At 45.7% G+C, this 19301-nt stretch overlaps 1 protein-coding gene across 2 annotated transcripts in view; it reads right to left on the bottom strand.

Moving 5' to 3' along the window:
* Ccdc169 (coiled-coil domain containing 169) overlaps positions 1 to 19301 on the bottom strand; it is a 28810-nt gene that overhangs the window by 4252 nt on the left and 5257 nt on the right. Inside the window, exons 3-7 of one of the 2 annotated variants that reach the window (XM_005343990.1) lie at positions 14514 to 14624; positions 14393 to 14433; positions 8039 to 8137; positions 7648 to 7701; positions 3688 to 3764 (exon numbers count right to left, since the gene is read on the bottom strand). In XM_005343990.1, coding sequence (XP_005344047.1) covers positions 3688 to 3764; positions 7648 to 7701; positions 8039 to 8137; positions 14393 to 14433; positions 14514 to 14624 — 382 coding nt within the window. Of the gene's footprint in view, positions 1 to 3687; positions 3765 to 7647; positions 7702 to 8038; positions 8138 to 14392; positions 14434 to 14513; positions 14628 to 19301 lie in introns of those variants that run through there. The other variant, XM_013348354.1, reaches the window with a different exon arrangement.

Here is a 19301-nt window from a genome sequence, read left to right as displayed (position 1 = left end):
AGTTTATTGACTTATTGTCTTAAGGCTGCAGATGTTAGCTGTATTTCCTATATCTGCTTCTTGTCTCAAAAATAAATTTTCCAGATAATCTCTCCCTCAACAAGACACAATTAATGTCCCATAGATGCTTTTATTCAGGAGCATGAAGGAAAGCTCTGTCTTCCTTGAGGGCCTTCGATATAAAACTTTCGTCAAGAAAGAGGTGCTGCATCGCAAAGAAAAAGAAACATTACAGTTGGCTCTCGGCCAAGTTGTTGCTGTGGTTTCCGTCACCGTTTGAGTTCCTTATTTGTAAAGTCCTGTTTTCTGTTAATGTATTCCATGGACCATAGCCCAAAGCTACCTATGAGCTTCGTAACTTCCTAACCTATTTCTAAATAGTGTTTCCCTTCACTAACTTAGCAATTCTTTATAAGCAGCATGTGCAGGGGGCTTTAGGACAGACCTTTCAGTGAGCTGGAGATGATCCTGTTCATTTACAGATACAATTTCATGAAGCCAGAACATAATTGGTGATATTCAACGGGGCAGAATCACTTTTTGCTTGACATTGTAAATAGAATTTCTCTTAACTGGGTCTCTTCTGGTACTCTGATTTCTTCTGAGTGTAAAACAATGTCATACGCCAGTGCTCAAACATTGGTACTGCAAACGGATGTTGCCCATGACCCAAAGGTCTGTGTGTTAAACATGATCCCAGGCAGTACTGGAGGAAGGAGGGAGGCTGTGGGGTCTGCAGGAGGCTGGGTCTGGCGGGAAGTCTTGGGGTCACTGGAAACATAACTTTGAAGCCAGCAGTGGGACCCAGTCCCTCTCTCTTTTCCTTTTCTCCCTACCTTGTGTGTGGCGGTTTTGCCTACCTTGCACTACCAAGCGTTAGTGAACTGCTTGATGCAGACACAGCACAGTGAGGGCAACCAATCCTGGACCAGAATCTTTCAAACTAAGGCTAAATTACGCTTTTTAAAAATAAGTGACCTACCTCAGCCTCTGTGTTACAAATGCCAGTTGAAGTACATATGAGAATGTGAACCGGAACAAACATTAAGGCTATAACACCAGCTGACCACATACCAGCTCCCTCTTTGAACTTTGTGTGAATGGAAGCACATTTACATATTTCTTTACAGAACACTATGAGAATTATCCAAATGTTGTATAAATGGCATTTTATTACTATGGCTTATATATAGTATATATGCATAGACATAACAAATATCCATTCCCCACTGATGAACATTTTAGGATTTTTCCACCTTTGACTATCATGGGTAAAGCTGCTATGACCTCCGTGTGCAGGTCTTGTGGTGTGAATGCACCATTGTTTTCAGAAGTAGCATTGGTGACACACAGAATGGGTGTATGAACAGCTAGAGAAGAAAATATTCCCGAGCAGCCATCTAACTCTGCACTCCATCAGCTCCCGCTCGTGTTCTGACAGCGCCTCACAGCCGCCACTATCCTCAGCAGCCAAGAGATGGTGCTGACACCTCCTCCTATGTCCACCGGCCACCTGGGGAAACTCCGTTGTAAGGTGCTTAGCCCCAACATTGGTTGTATGACTCATACTTGAATGATCCACAAAAGCAGGCTATTCCATTCCGGAGTCAGGTCAGTAACTCGGAGACACTATTTTAAGGCAGACCTGACTACATGCATATATTCAATACCTCCTCAGGAAGATATTCCTATTGGGGGAGGTTCAAGGGTTGCTGATAATTTCAGACAGCGAAGATCTTATCGGTCCAGGGGCTTGACCACTCGTCATTTTAGCAATCGGTTCAAAGATGATTAAGCAGCAATCTACAGTATTTGTATTCATCAGAGACAGAAGGGATCTGGGTGGGAATGAGCAGCTCTGAAGGCAACTGAATGAGTGAGAGGTCCCAGCCCACGGCATCTACCTCCTACATCAGCCCCTCAGGCTCAGCCGGACCGGTGGCTCAGAGGCCCCAAACAAGCAGATGGAGGCATGGTGGATGGCCACTGCTCCACAAGGGGGCAGGAAGGGGTGGGCACCTTGATGATCTCCTTGGGCATCCTTCAGTCAAACCTGATGAGATCTGCCAGGTAGCAGACCCCTCAGGACGATGACATCAGACTCAGGATGACATGACTTCGGAGTTCACCCTCTGACACCACCAACCTCAAGAGCATTCAGTGAAAATCCAAACTCTCCTCAGAGTCATCGTCTGGGCATGTTTATGGTACATGCATTAATGTTTATGAATACAGGCATTGATGTAGTGCAAATAAGGCTTAACTTAACTTTCCAAGTAACTCTTCGGTATCAAAGAAAATTTCAAAGAAGTAGCAGGATATTTTAAAAACGAGATTTGGATTAGCGTAAAGGTAAAACCAAAAGGTTGCTATGTAAGGTGGCTGTGCAGAGAACAGCTGAGACAGGAGTTACTGTCCTCAGAAAAGAGTGCCCAGGTGGTCACAGTTCCCTGTCCTGGGAAAGCCTTGCCCTCGGTGTCATAATGTCCCCCCGTGCCTACACTGCTGATCACACCTGATTATCTTCATGGAGTCTGGAAAGGTCGTGGGAGTTAGGCAGAGGAGTGACCCTGGCCAACAGAAACGTTGGGTGCTACACAGCCAGTGAGCCTCCCTAGGAGATAGAAGCCTTGTGTGCCGTCAAGATGCCATTGGAACTCATTCTCGGGGGGACCAAGAGTGTCAGTGGGGTCTGCTCAGACGGAATTTCACAAGGTGGCACCTAGGTCTCCCAATCTTGATGCCCGGAGCCTTTCCCCTTGCAGACTTCAATTGTATCTTTTCTCTGGGGCACATCCTAGCTCCAATACAAGTATGCCCTGAGTTCTAGAACCTACCATCAAGTCTTTTACCACCAAGATGGGCCTGGGAATCTCAGATACAATGATTTGATTCTTTTTCCGTGGAGGTTTGTTGTCAATTTTTAAGATTTAAAGTACATTATAATTCCACAATGAACATGTGTCGAGATAATTAATTTCAATTTCAAAAAGTAATAATTATGAATTGAAAAATATACTTCAATCCATCTAGATGAAAATTGGGCAAAATTGAGCTACATCATTAGTCTTTCCCAAAGAAACCTGTCATAGTACTCATCCCTCGGGTACCTCTTGTCTCGACTGTGTTCGGGCAGGATTGATTTGGAACTCACTTCTCTCTTGGTTTAATTTTTTTCAGTGTTATATAGGAATATGCTCCCGCACATGGCGACAAGGTTATATAGAGAAGGATCTGGTGATACCATATTTCCTACAGGACCTGGAAAGTCTATAAAGCCTCAGAAATACCTCAGAGTTCCTTTGTTCTTCATCACAAAGTGGCTGCATTTACATGGGATGGGTAGTCTAAACCGTACTGTGTCCATAGCAACAAACACGTTTCCCCTCTGAGAAGGTCAAGGCAGACCCGAACAGCGTCTGTGGTGTTGTTAGTGGTGTGGTTTTCACTCTCCCCCGGGTGCTATGCTGCTTTCATTGAACCCATCACCAGGTGTGGAGACTAACAATGCTTCTGGGATCCCGAATCTTGTGCTCATGGAGTGTGAGGTCTCTTCCCGTGTACGTTTTTATACACCACTCCAAAATCTAGAATCTCAGCTTCCAAAGTATAAAGGACACCTGTCGGGTGAGCGACGTTCACGGGCGAGTATAATTAGCTAACGAGGGGAGATCTACCTAGACGTACGTTTTCACCAGGCTCTCTTTCATTCTAGGCAGCGGATCCATCTGTTGCCTTTTAGAAAACTGATTTAAGCCAGAAACCTGAAATGCAAAAACAGCGTGTTATTTTCCTCCTTCCCAACTGATCCATTTTCAGCCCATTTCCTTCACGAACATGTCTCTTAGCATGTGTAGAGGAGGCTAAGTGACAGGAAGTTCAGCCATTTTCTGCTAGGATCAACCTTTTAAGTTTCTGTACAAACCCCCTCTGGACCCCGTGGTCCACGTGACTTTTAATTTACAGAGAAAGCTTTGACATGTGTGTGGGTCTCTAAGAGTTCCTGTAGTAGACATGAAACATACATAAAGCACATAGCTCACCAGCAAGTCAGAAAACACAAGGAACACTACATACAGTGCTAAAGCAGAAAGGTAAGATCGTGTTAAATATTACATCTCTGTTGTAGTTCTTCCAGGAGAGGCAAAGGGATGCTCGGGCGATTCAAGAACACTGGAGGCCAATCAGCTTCCAGATGGCCACCGAAGCCTTGCATCCACCAGGGGCGAAACTGGAGAGAAGAAACTGAGTGGTATAAACCAAAGACGACAGCATCTGAGGGACCAGGAGAGGCACACAGGACATATGGCGACAGTAGAGAGACCACCCAAGGCAGTCAGTGAAGATCTGTGTGTCATGACCACCAGCCTAACAGTTTCAGTGAGAGGCCGGTCATGATGAGGCAGAGAGTAAGACACCTGCTGTCCTCCTCTGGCTTCCACGCTTGCTCACATGTTCTTTTGTAGGCAGACAGCACATCTGTAAGCCCAAAGCATTTCTATTTAAAGCTCTCACGTCCTTCGCTAAAATCCTATGTTGTTCAGAACAAACACCAGAACTTGAATTTATCAGGTCTCCCTGCGGCACTCTGATCATTCCTTGTGCCTCTCAGTCCGTGTGAGGCAGGATCTCTACACAGGGTGTGTGAAGGAGAAGACCTCTGGTCGGGGAGTCGGTTGCCACCAAAGCACGCCCATCCTGCTTGTTAGCTACATGTCAGATATTAGCAGGCTGGGAAGACCCGAGGCCTGGATCCTGCTTCACAGTCAACATCTTTAAACCAAGAATTAAAGCTGACTTTAGTTACTGACGAGAACAGGAACCCAAGGTACATCTTTGAGCTTGGAAGGAGCCTGACACCTGAGCTGTCTGGAGGGCCCTGAGCAGAGACCTAAATCTGGCTGCAGGAGTCTGACCTTACAGGGTCACTCTACTGCAGGAGGCTTTCTGATAAAGAACAGAGACACACCATTGCTTCCTTCTATAAGAATGGCTCCAAACAGGCCTCTCAGTCATCTGGACAGGACAAAGCCCCTCAGGAAAAGATGCTTGTTCTGGAGACCTTAGAAAATAGTATAATAGCTGCCAAGCGTGTAGGGTCAGGCCCTGGGTCTCTTTGGTCATTGGCTTCTCTCACCGCTCGACGGTGTGTTTACTGTGCAATAAACCAGGCCTGTCCTCCACACTGCTCTCTTTCTCTGTCTAAATTCTTCCCATAGAGGTCACGAAGAAAAGCAGGGACTGAACCAGGTGACAAAGCCGGGGGCTGGAGGAGGAGACTGGCAGACCGAGCACTACAGACGCAGCCTCAGCCGCCTGAGCAAACACAGCTCCCACAGGATCAATTATGTATGCATTCAGTGTGGGAAGGAACAAAACTCACCCATTAACCTTCCCAGGCACTGCTGCCTGCGCAGGGCCAGAACCACCTTTGAAGACGGAGATTAGCAATTCACTCTAGAGTGAAATCCTCATTAACATTTATACTGGGGGCAGGATTAACGCCTTCCTGGAAAGCTGTTGGCTTTGATTGTACATTCAATGAGTCTGCACAGTGAGGAGGATAGACCAGCCTAAGTGACTTTTTTTTTTTTTTAAGATAAATAAAGGTAAATGGGCGTTTCCGGGACAAACAACTTTTACTTTTCACCTTCGACAAAATCTTCAAGGGTGTTTTACATGAAAGGATTTTTTTCCCCCAGTAATAGGCTTTTATGATCAGCTGTGTAAATGCTTTTGAACACTGGCTATCTGATGGTCTTCGTAGTAAACAATAGGGCAAGAGGAAGAGTCAGGCACATGTGTTTGCTATAAGAGACCAGAAGGCAAGTAGAAACCCCATCACAGAGCAAGAACCTCAAAAGATCAGAAAGGAAGGGGAGGTAGCATCCTCCAGTTGCTGGAGTTTGGAGCCCTGATGTCTCAGACATTTCACGGTATGTGCTCTTCACACGCAGGGCTCTCTAAATACTCCATCAGACTGGGAGACCGACACAGTATCAGATCCTTCCTCAAGGGGAGGAAAGACGTTAGGGCCCAGAAAGGTCATACAGCAAGTCGGGCTGGGGAGATGTCTCAGGAGCTAAGGACTCAGAGATTGGAAGCATGAGGACTTCGGTTCAAAACCCCAGCCTTCAAGGAAAAAGCCAGGCATGGCTCTGTCCCCATCAAAGTTATAGCTGGAAAGAGGAGACAGACAGATCCCAGGAGCTTTTTACACAGTCAACCTAACTGAAATGGTGAGAGTTTCCAGCCTGCCTCAGGGCAATGAGACAGAGAGCAAGGAAGACAGCAGGTGGCCTGCTCTGTCCCACGTGTGTAGGAGCACGCATGCGCCCACACACACACATTCACCTACTCACAATTTTAAAGGGTAACACAGCAAGTAAAAGAAGAGCTGGAGTCAACCCCAGTCTGTCTGGCTTCATGGTCTGTGGCCTTTCCATCAAGTCAAGGCCTCACAGAGAAGTTAGTGTTCACAAGAGGCCTTGAGATGGAGTGGATGAGGAAGAGTGTGTCCCAGGCAGAGTGTGGAGTTAGAGAATGGACGGGAGGGAGCCTGTGCTGCAGGTACAAGCCTTGCTTCCCAGACAAGGCCGAGGACCAGGAAGCTGGCCTTGATTGTTTTCCTAGGCTGAGAGATGACAGGGACTTACCTTGTTGGCACGAAGCCCCAAGCATCCCTTTGCCGCTGTAATTCTGATTGTCATTCTCAACTCCCTCCCACACTTGGCCTTTGGGGCTTCAATCCCCATGCCTCGCTCCTCCTCTGAATTATTTATCATTCTCGAAGTTTTGTACCACTAATTTTGATCTCCGTGTCCCTAGGTCCCCGACCTCCCTGTCTGCCTAGCTGCAGTCTCCTTCTGGCTTCAGAACTATGTCCTGAGCCATCTTTTCTTTTTACTTTACTCATAGTCCCTACTGTATCTCATTCTTTAATACATCTGCAATCACTATCTATGGGCCAATAATTTCTAAATTTCTCTTGGCAATCTAGAATATTTTCCTGAGATTCATACATCCATCTGATGGCTGGAAACTTCTGTTTGGATAATATTTACTGAAAACTGAATCCACGTCCTAATCATAAAATGCATAGCAAATTAAAGTTAATATAATTTAAATATGTAAGTAAACATCAACTATCAAGGTGAATATACATGCTGAATGATGTGTGGGTGTAACAAGCCACTAAGATGAAGGTAATCCTAAAAACCATGAGTGATGTAAAGCATGACCTTGGTAATGCCACCAATGTCACAGATGAAACTGAAAATCCAATGGAAGCCTTCAAGTGTCAGGCACACACAATGTATTGATCGCTTTCCACTGACGGGTGTGCGTGGCTGGGAAGCTCAGACCCACCGCCGACAGGAAGCGACACCTGAAGATTACCAGTTTGTCTGCATCTCAGTGATTACGAGCACACCGCACACAGTTATCTTTCAACTGGGGAGACCATTTCATCTCTGTATAAAAGATATGTCTTTTCCTTTCCACTTTCCATATTAAAAAAAAAAAAAGCCCAGTCTGTTTCCTTCCTTAATTTCGACATTTGTTTCTCCTCCAAACAGACAAGAATGGGAAAACAAAATGATCGCTGGCCAGAGGAAGTGTCTAGAATTTGCAGTCAGAGGAGTTTACCTGCGACATTTCCGCGATGTACGTGCGGCGCTCATTGTTGGTCCTGTGGTACGCCTATTAAAAGACAAATGGGTGAATCCTGTGTGAGAGAGAGGTAGCCACACTAATGGGGCCATTACCGTGTCTGGATTTATGTCTCCTGCTTTTATACCAAATGAAATGGGTTTGTAAAATCTTCCTGATTGTGAAGTCATTTGTAGGAAATACCAGAAACGAATGGCAAGAGGTAGCCACACTAATGGGGCCATTACCGTGTCTGGATTTATGTCTCCTGCTTTTTATACCAAATGAAATGGGTTTGTAAAATCTTCCTGATTGTGAAGGCACTTGTAGGAAATACCAGAAATGAATGGCGGCTTCAAGAGCGTTGCGTCATAAGGAGTTAACCAACCTTGGATTCCTGCTCAAGTTTAAGCGCGTAGTCCTTCACTTGGTTTTCGAGACTCCGTTTTTCTTTCTCGAGTTGTTTGAGTAACGTGTTTAAAGATTCCTGAAAATATGAACAGTGAATTTTATGCACATGTAGCTTCAAGCAACAATAAAAAACTCATGAAAATGTTCGCCAGTGAACGTCTGCTATAGCCAAGCGAGACTCTGATTCCATGCACTGCACTAGGCAGTGTTAAAGTAACAGCAATAACACATAGTTATCATCTTTACTGAACTCCTTTCTGTGAATTAAATACCTTCTTGGTTTATTTCAAATTAACCTGTTGTCCCCAGGTCCCCAAATTAGATTAAGACTCAGAACTGTACCTCTGCATGGAAGTTTCTAGTGAAGAGTAAAGGGTTATAAGATCAGAAGAGAAATCAGAATATATGTATTTTCCACAGGTGACTTCATTTGGTTTGAATCATGAGATAGCCTGTCCTTCTGTTTACTGTAGGGAAAATTGCAGCTCTGGGGTTTACATAATTAGACCAGAGATGTGTGGCTGAGGAGGAAGCAGAACCCAGATGAGACGGTTCCCGGCGTCACACACTCGGAAGCTGTCAATCACACAACTGCTGCCACTCTAATGATGGGGTACAGGCAAAGACTGCATCTCCTCTGCCAGCTGTATGCTTCCTGTCTATTTGATACACCAGTGTAAATGACCAGACACCAGGCATCCACAGAGAGAAAAAGTGAAGGCTCCTCTCCCCTGAAAGAGGGGATGAAGCAGATCATGGTGACTAAGATCAGTAACACCATACACATTGAAGAGTTAGAGAAATGCATGGCTAAAATGTAGCATTTAGATCTGCCCAAAACACTAGTGATAATGAGGTCACTCTCATGCCTATGACATCCAAGAGAAGCTGCAATCCAGTCCTCAGCGGATTTTCCCCAGAGGCACTATCACACTTCTGGGGTTCCTGTCATCTCCGTCAGAACACTGTCCTTCATATAACAGACCCACCTGGCCTGAGCCTCACCTGTCAGGCATGTCCCACTTGCTCATTAACAGTTCCCTGTCTCCCTGTCTCTAATCATCCCAAAGCAGGCTACATTGCAACTTGCTGGGAATCCCCTATTTCCAAACTCCTGTCTCATGGCTTCTTTCCACAGTATCCCGACTCTTAGGGCACATCTTAGGCCCTTAGAAACCTAACTGTCACCCTGGGGGCTGATCAATTGGTGTCATATGTACCAATCAGGGCAGATCGGCCTGCTATACCGTGTCCCAGACAGGCATGACTCACCTTTCTGCTTTCTTATGTCACTTTCGGTACCACTGGTTTTATACCTAGCCTTTTGTTAAGCAGCTGCCAAGATGGGATTAGAAGAGCAAAGATCAGGAATACCCCTGTGAAGGTGGGGGGAGGGGAAGCGGGAGGCTGGGAGAGCAGTCTCAAGGTCTCCCCACAGGGCAGGCAAAGCAGGCTGGCTGGAAGCAAACTCATCCTAGTCTGTCACGCAGCCTACAAAAGCTTAGCAAAACTAAGGAAACCTTAAACCCAATCAGTCAACAACGGAATCCCACACACAACTCCAGGAATAGCTCTGCCTTTGTCTCTCTGTTGCCGCCATAGTTCACAGGCAGAGAACAGACCTTTGCAAGTGCGGCCTCAGCAGAGTTCAAAGTCTTCTATCAAAGATCTTCCTGCCCAGGGAGTCACAGTCCCCATGGCCTTGTGATGTGGACCCGGCTGGAATTTCCCAGGTACAGGGCCGGAGATGAGAGCGGATCTCTGCTTCCTAAAATGCACACCGTTCCTTTCTCAACGCCGCGTCTCCCTCTCACCTTCTATTTTTGAAGCTCCGAGGTCCAGAGCTATGGCATTTTTATGCAGAAAATAGTCTCCTAGCTGAGGGAAAGTGTGCCAGCCCCATGAGGTGGCACCAAGTCCTGAGTGGTGACTGCTCACTGTCTTGTCCTACCCCTCCCATACCTGCTGCTTCCAAGTCCCCAGGGTAAGTCTGGAGCCTGGCTTCCTTGTCACTTGGGTCTCTCTCTACATTCTGTTGTCTCTTCTTCAACTGTCTCATATGAAGATGGGTCCTTCAGCTATGTCCTCCAAATGTCCTCAGTCTCTTGCCTATGAACTTTTGTCCTCCAGGCAACAAGTATCAGCTATCATTTCTCTGCTTCCAGATGTCACACTGAACTCTAAAAGCAGAGCCCTAGGTTCAGAATCCTTACTGGACTCTTCAACTTCGCCCAATGGCCGTTTGGTTTTACGTGCACAATTTGTGTCCTAATAAATTTATTTTCAAATGGCACTAAGCATGATTTTTCAATTTTGCATTGGCTAATGGTTTTGACTAGATGAGAGCAGTTTATCATTTTTTTTAAAGATTTATTTATTATTTATACAGTGTTCTATCTGTCTGTATGCTTGCTGTCCAGATGAGGGCACCAGATCTCATTACAGATGGTTGTGAGCTACCATGTGGTCACTGGGAATTGAACTCAGGACCTCTGGAAGAGCAGGCAATGCTCTTAACCTCTGAGCCATCTCTCCAGCCCCAGTTTATGAATTTTTAAGACCAGGAAATAGAATGTGCTTTGGGAAAGGGGGTGCATATAAAAGTGAATTTAAAAATAAATGATAAACTAAAGTCTTACCAAAAAAAAAAGTGCTTGGCAGAGCCCAGGGTGCAGACAACTCTGCCTTCACCTCCCCCACTTTCTCCACAGCAGAGTGTCTTGGGTAGAATGGAACATTCTACTCCAGCACGGCTGAAAAACACAGCAGTGTGGCCATTTTGGGACCAGTGGACAATTTACACCTAAACTAGGACTCTTCAATAAATCATGCTTGAATTGTATTGTTTTTCGTTGGTTGGCTGGGCACTCATCTCATGTACTAAACAGCAGCTACAGACCAGCAGGAGGATGGCGGTATCATCCTGACTTTCTGCACTACCATCTCCTGTCCGCTCCGTGGCAGGGCCACACAGAACAAGACAGCCACGTTCTCCGGTCAACCTCCGCACTGTGTCCACAAGTGGCAGCAGCTGTGTGGGCCACGACTCCTGGGCTGCGTCTTTCTTCCCTTCCGTCACCTGCTTTGAGTTGTGTATCACACATGCGGCAAGCTTTAAATTTATAGTATGGCTCAGATATGAAGGTTTGCTCTGGCAATCTCACGGGAATTAGACCAGCACTCGCATTAACTACACATTGAAGAAGACAAGAACTCATCTGGATTTCCCTAGAACACTACCATCATCAAATATCCTAGAGTCTAGACCAGTACAGAAAAATGACTGCATACAGAAAAAAAAAATTTAAAGTACTAAATTATTCTTAATTAACTTTAAGGTCTATTCTGGGTTTTTATTCTTTCTTTTTACTGACGACAAAGTAACTGGGTATTAGGAAAGTGATAATTTTTATCAGGGGCAAACTCTGTCACCACTTCCAAGCCACAGCAGACACTGTAATGCTCCTGGTGGCCCCAGCAGCCAGTTATCCTTTGCATAAACCAATGGCCACAAGCCAGAAAGCCATCCAGTAAAGACAAACCGTAGCTAGAGGTGCTCTAGAAACCGAATCCTCGGAAAAGACACAGAGATTTCATGCTTCTATCAAAGAACTGCTTTTGACAACAGTTGCTTCTTCGCATTCTAACTGAATGGGTTTTCACCTGTGTTCTTGTTTTCCAAGAGTTGCTTCTTAAGAGTAGGTTGAAACACAAGGTGAGGAAAAGACGCTTCTGGGCCATGTTAACATACATGCAGTAAGACAGACTTCAGATTTAAATAAGAGGGGAAAGGCCTGCTCCACCATAACACACAGAAAGGAAGCCCTTACCAGTCACCTCTTGTCTTTCTCAAAACTAATGTTAATTCAGCAACAGCAATAATAGGCAGGAGCGGGGAGCTGCAAGCTAAAACATCCCACAGGGGCTTTTAAGAAAGAGAAATGGCAACAGGACTTAGTTAACTGACTTAGTTCATGGCAGCCCCAGACAACACTAGCTCCGATAGAAAAATATTCTTCACACTGAGCCTACAAGCGCCCCCTTGTGACAAAGCCTGCTTATTACATATAGGTATCACATGGCCATCTTTTCTCTCTGGTTTGAAGCTATGCACCTGCCTACAAGCAAACTGTTTTGTTCTTTGGGGAGAATGCAAATTAGGGGGGTACATGGGTTGATCACAGGCCCACCACAGTCAGACAGACAATGGGAGTTCCATATCCTGTCTCTCAGAATCCGAGATCCCTTCAGGAATCTTTTCATGATACAATTCTTACATCAACTCAATGCACTTTATACAAAGTATAAATGTGGGCATCAATAAGGCTGAAGAAATGATGGTAGCATTGAAACCAACCGCCAGCAACTGTGAGTTTGGCTGTGGGGGAAGCTCCTTCAACCTGATGATCCGCAACAAAGACGGAGTCTGAACCTGGGGCTGCAGAGGGGCTTGGGGGTTAAAAGCGCTTTGTGCTCTTGTAGACCATCCACTCTTGGTTCCCAGAAGCCACATCAGGAGGCCCACGACTGCCTCCAACTCCAGTCGCAGGGAATCCGGCGCCTCCCATCCCTTTGTGAGCTTGGGACTGGATCAACAGCACTCATCTCTGCGCTTGCTCCTCGGTCCTGGGAGCGATACTTCCACGAACAAGGCCCCATTTCTTGCTCCTTGTTGCTAGATTTCCAATCCCTACGGCTCAGAAAACTTCTCTATGTTACTAAGAAGAAAGACTTCAACATTAAATGTTTCCGATGTGAGCTACAGAATCTTTCTGAGGGCAGGTTCCAGGCATAAAGAAGCAGGGAACCAGAGATTTTGTTTCTGCAGGGAGTATTTTGCCCGTCACACTTCACCACGGGTCCTATAAAAGGCTACCAAGGAAGGGCACTTACACTAGCTATAGCGGCCATGCCTAAAAGAGCCACAAGAGGGCAGTGTGAGCCACCACAGAGGAGAAAACCTGAGTTTTCCTGTTTCTGGCAGAGGAGGGAGAGAGATTTTCATGACCTTCCAAGGCATGAGTCTTGAGAGGTCAGAGATGACAGACGTGGAGGCAAGCGGACTAATTTCTCCTCCATTTTTCATTAACAAAAATGTGAGGTTTCTCTGTGTTGGTCACTAAGGGATGACAGTTATTCCAAGGAAAACATCCATCTGTTTGCGGGTCCCCAGAAATCTGTGTAAGCACATAGTACTCTGCCCGTACCTGCTCAAAACACGCTTATTGGTTCTGAGGCGCAGTTAGCACTAACTGCATAGCGGATGGGAGAGGGTAAGGCAAGACTATTTCCATCTTAGGCAGGGTGGACAGCCTCTCTGCACTCAGTGTCACCTGTTGCTGCTATAAAGGACATTAGGCTTTATCTCACTTGGTATCTTGAGAGCGAGGTAAACAGCAGTCATCTGTGTACCTTGCATATTTAATTAAAGACAAACTACAATCACAATTATCGAATCCTGAAAATTCAGCGGAGTATTACAGTAACACTCTTCCCCTCTCCAGAGTATCTTTTTTTCTTTTAGCATATCTCTATGCTTTTGTCTGAGTTATTTTTCAAGTGAAAATTCAGCATGGGCTCTGAGGCAAGTCTGTCTCTCAGCAGCAAGGGCTCAGCGAGAGTCATGACTTGGTGTTAGGAGTCAGGCATTGTGCTGGCCTGCCCTGTCATCTGGCAGGATGTGCCCAGGCGGTGCCCTGGCCAGCCCAGGGTTCTAGCTGCAAAGACCCCTTTAAGAGAAGCTCCGCCCACTCACAGTCTCTCTCTCTCTCTCTCTCTCTCTCTCTCTCTCTCTCTCTCTCTCTCTCTCTCTTTTTTACCTGTAGCTTTTCTACTTTTTCAAGGATAAATTCAAATGAGTAGAAAAAAATTAGTAGAAAGGAATTCATCCAGGATGACAGGAACATTAAAAAGGGGAAGAATGTGAGGGCAACATCGAGAAGAAGGGATGAGAAGATTTGTGTCCTCACGGGGCAACCTCGGTCGCTCTGCTGCTATTGTGTGTCCTTCTGTATCTGGGTATGTTCCTGCGCATGCAGCTCCGCCTACATGTTTTGGGTTAATGTGGAAACAGAAGGAACACGTTTTAGATATGTAGAAGATGGTACTTGGTGTTCAGCGGGCTTCTTAGAGGGTGAGAGGCAGGAAGTTCCCAGCCAGTTCGGCAGTTCTTCCCTGCATTAATCCCTAGCCCAGGTTATAAAGGGCAGGCTAGCCTGAAGGGCTCGCGGTTCTTGTGCAGCTCGGCTGAACTTTGTCTTTTAAAGCATTAGTCTTTACATGTCTGCGTGCCATTCCCTTGGTTCTTTGTAATTAGCCTCCCTCTACTTACCACCGGCATTTTTTCATAGGCACGAATGGAAGACAGTCTATCTGCAAAAAATACAAAACCAACAATTGCTATATTCGTACTTTCTCCTCCACTCCTCCACGCGGGATCGCAGCTCCTGTACCTGAAGGATTTCCACGGACCTTTTCCATTTTCTCTTTCAGAGACACGATTTGCTTTTCCAGTTGGTCATTCAGCTCCAGCTGGGTCTCATACCGGGCTTTCCATTCACTGCCTGAACAAAAATGGGGTGGGGACGACAAGATCACCCCAATGCCACTTACTTGTTCATTAAAATAAAACGAATCAGGGCTGGGACATGGTTCAGGCCATAAAGTGCCTGACGCACAACATGGGGACCTAGTTCAGATCTCGGCGCACACAGGAGAAAGATGAGGACAGAGGTGGGGGAGGGGCAGAGACAGGTAGACCCTGTCAGCTACTGTAGCAATATATTTAGGTATTTTCTCCTTTAAGCAGGTGTTTTGTTTTGTTTTGTTTTGTTTTCACTAAATGAATGACCTCTGGGTTCAGTTAAGAGACCCTGTCTTAAATAATTAGCCAATAGGTAAAGAAGATGCTTGTGATCAAAGAAAATGAGGCTATTGGCCTCTCTCCTGCATGCACACACAACACATGTGCAGCTAGACTCACTCCTGCGCCGACAGGTACACACACAGATACAAACACAGTAAAATATGGACCAATTCAAATTTACCTGACTTCAGTAGTAAGACGAGTGAGCTATTTCTCTCTAAGATAGGATTTCCTGGACTGCTGGGATTAGACACACCCTTGTGCTACCACACAGCCAGAACTCAGCACAGCTTTGGCGCCTCCTGCACCTCTTGCTTTTCCTTCTTCTCTGCCCCCCCCCCTTTTATCCTTCACTTCTGTTTTCTTATAGTGTATTCTACTATGGGGAGTATCAGGAACCTGTCTCTTCCCTTGAGATCTCTGCATAACCCCCAGCACCAGTAACTATCCAGTGTCTAAAGTCAGTCTTAACCACGTATGTGCTTTCGACACTGAAAACTGTAGTCCTCATATTTTAAACGTCAGTCATTCTTCAGATGAGGAAATCAAGCTCAGAGAGGTTGCGTGACATTCTCAAAACATTAGGACGAATGCTGGTCATGATGGCACACATTTTTAAGTCCTGCTCTCGGGAGGCTGGGCTTGATACACTGGGAGTACGAGTCCAGACAGGGCTACATAACATACTTTGTGTCAAAAACAAACAAACAAAGCAAAAAAAGGTGAAAGTCAAGCTAAGACATGATGTAACTGCACTTAGACACAGTTTCATAGGACTCAAAGTGTCTCCTTTTAGCTACTCACATGCAGTATTTAGGCATTTTCTTTCATCCTTCAAGAAGTTTTTTTGTTTTCTCACTAAAACCCTTTAGCTACTAAGGCTAAACACCCAGTACTGGGGAATAGAGAGTAGGCAAACACAGCTTACAGTTGAAAGTTTCTTGTTCAACTTCAAGGCCCAGAACCTTAAAGTTGGACTTTGTAGAAAGAAAAACATTGGCTTCTGTTTCCACTTCTATTTAGCACATCTGAGATGAAACCTGCAATCTGATAGTGCTGGGGTCTGAGGAGGAGGGAAACAGCAAACAGCACTGCAGACTGCACCCTGTCAACAGGACACAGCCCCAACCCAGACTGGCCCTGCTAGGTACAGGCTTCCAACACTGGGAAGCACATCCTCCCACCATCCAACACCAGGACATACCCTCCCACCTTCCAACACTCTTCCACCTTCCAACACCTGGACGTACACCCTCCCACTTTCCAACACCAGGACACACACCTTCCCACCTTCCAACACCAGATGCACACTTTCCCAAATGGAAGCCCATAGTCACTGCACCAAATGCACCAGGAAGAAGAGGAAGGCAAAGCCCTGAACTATCAGGCATATTTCCAACAGACACCACTGACCCCCAAGTAGATGGAATTCTCTTTCTGAACGCCTGACTGAAACCATCTGTCTCCATCTGCATGGTGACAATGGAAGCTTTATAGCCAGACAAGAATGCTCCCAAAATAGATTATTTTTTTATTTATATGAGTATAATTCTTCATTTCAATATTATATTGTTGTGAATACAAAACACAGCTCTCACGTCAAAGGGTATATGAGGCTTCATTCTTAGCCAAGTGTGAGTGCCTTCAGCCCAGGAATATGGGTTCGAGTTGTCCCAAATTACACATTCTGCCAAAATATTGTGTGTGAGTTTACACAATATTTTCTTAGTTACAGACCTAAGAAAGGCTTAAGGTATTTTCCAAATATACTAGTGTGCCCACAGGTAGGATATAGAAAATTGGGGTGACAAGGCCAGCTGAACTGGATCTAAAAAAGCATGGGATAAAACCGGACTTGCTGAACATCACGTACTGGCTTTGTGGGAGCCTAGGCTGTTTGGATGCTCACCTTACTAGACCTGGAAGGAGGTGGGAGGTCCTTGGACTTCCCACAGGGCAGGGAACCCTGACTGCTCTTCAGGCTGATGAGGGAGGGGGAATTGTTTGGGGGAGGGGGAGGGAAATAGGAGGCGGTGGCAGGGAGGAGGCAGAAATCTTGAATGAATGAATGAAATAAATAAATAAAAGAAAATTGGGGTGAATTCTGCGGTAGACCTCAGATGCTGTCTGGTAACATTCTTGGCTTTTGGGTTGGTGGCACTAGGCATCTGCTGAGAATGTATTTCAAGGTTTCGCTTCATGGTCAAGGACATCCCATCAGACTCAGGGTTAAGAAATGAATGGTTATTACCATCTGCAAATCATTGAGTGTAATACAACAGGACCAGACAGAAGAATAGAAATCACATGATCATCTCAATGGACACAGGAAAAACCTCTGACAAAGCAAAAAGTCCCTTCACCACAGCACTGAAGAAACTGCCCATAGAGAGAGAACATTTCTCAACACAATAGAGGCCACAGTCAACACTGCTGGATGCGGAAAAGCAGAAAGCATTTGTTCTGCAACTAGGCACAGACAGCTCTCTCCCTCCCTCTCTCCCTCCCTCCCTTCCTCCCCCCTCCCCCTCTCTCTCCCTCCCTCTCTCCCTTTCTCCCCCTCTCTATTTTTCTATGTTCTCCCTGGAGCACCATGATGTAAGGAAAATGTGAAAGGTGCTGAGAGGCAAGGAAGAAGTCAACTATCACTTATTCGAGGATCCTAGACTTACAGGACCCTGCAGACTCCTCAGAACTCCCAGACATGATAAACACTTCACCAAAGAAGCAGGGTACAAAATCAACAAACAAAAATTCATACAATTTCTAATTAGTGGTATGAACTTGCTAAAAAAATAAATCAGTTTTTTAAAAAAAATCATAGTATCTTCAAAGCCAAACAAACCCAGAAATCCAAGGAATGAATGAATCTAACTAGGAGGTGAGAGAATGCTACAATGAAAGCCTTAAGACCAGAATTAGAAAAGACAGCAGAAGTCCTCCAGCACTCATGATGGGCAGAATATTGTAAAACGTGATATGATAAACATGATCTGGAGACTCAACACAATCCCCATCAAAATTCCAAGGAAATTCTTTACGTAAGTAAACAATGAAAATTCACAGGGAAGCCCAAGAGGCCCGCAAAGCACAGCGATTTTCAGTGGAAAGAGTAAAGTTGGAGGTGTAAGACATGGCCTCAAATTACACTATACAACGCTACAAAACCTGCATGGTATTGTCACCAAACCATGTCGACCATGGAACCATGGACTAGAAGAGAACAGTGGTTCTCAGCCTCCCGAGTGCTGTGACCCTTTAATCCACCCCCTCGTGCTGTGGTGCCTCCCGGCCATAAATTTATTCTCATTGCTACTTCATAACCGTAACTTTGCTACTGTTATGACTCGGAATGTAAATATCTGAAATGCAGGATAACTGACGTGGGACCCCAAAGTGGTCATGACCCGTAGGTTGAGAACCATTACAAGAGCGGCTGAGAACTCCATGCACACAGCTGAAGCCATCTAGTTTGCAACCCCGTGGGCGATGTGCTTTCCCACCAGCATGGTGGGATGTGCTGATCAAGAGGACTCTAAGTCATTTGGACAAAGAGGTGCACCTGTACACTCCCCAGTCAAATCACCCCAAGGCCAACTAAATTAGTCAGTGCTACTCTCACAGGGACAATGACCCAGCACTTGCTACACACATTAAAGAAGAAAGGACTGAACGCTGGGGCATTTCAAGTCTTTTTTTTTTTTTTTTCCAGTAGTCTGGATGATGAGAAATGTCAGAGCCCAGTACTTAGGAGGACAAGGAGAGAGTCACAAGCCAAGGGCCAAGAGAACAGAGTGTTTCAAAGATAGTTTCTAATCAGTGTAGGGCACAGGCCGAGGGGAGGACACCTGAGTGCACACCACGTCCCTAGTGATCCCGATGAGGAGTTCCAGGCGACTGGAGGCAAATCTCCTGACCAGTGCACGCAACTGTGACTGAGGCAATGAGGAACTCGGAGTGCAAACCTGGATCTTTTCCCACCTCCATCCCCTCAGGGGAAATGTCCCTGAGCCTCAAAGGCAGCCAAAGTTCCTGTCTCCAGATGAACCAAACAAAACAAAACAAAACTAAGGAGCAGGTGTCTTTCCTATTTCTCGCTGCTGAGGTTTGAGACGAAATTCAGAGGCCGCTACTGTGTGAAAACTCATTTTCTGCATATAGGTGCCAGGGTCAAAGGGCTTCAAGGGGCCTGTTTTGAAACTGGTTGTGTTTGCTTGCTCTCTTACCTGTAAATTAATCCATTTATAAGAAGGATTAGATTAAATAAGATAAAGATAAGAAAGAGTAGGGCATGGGGCTGATCTATTGGGAGCTCACCAAGGCCAGCTGGACTGTGACTGAAAAAGCATGGGATAGGTTGTTTCCAGGTTCTGGC

Source organism: Microtus ochrogaster, chromosome 1 (assembly GCF_000317375.1).
Source record: "Microtus ochrogaster isolate Prairie Vole_2 chromosome 1, MicOch1.0, whole genome shotgun sequence".
Classification (NCBI taxonomy): Eukaryota; Metazoa; Chordata; class Mammalia; order Rodentia; family Cricetidae; genus Microtus; species Microtus ochrogaster.
The sequence above is the reverse complement of the archived record's forward strand: the minus strand, read 5'-3'. Positions and strand labels throughout refer to the sequence as shown.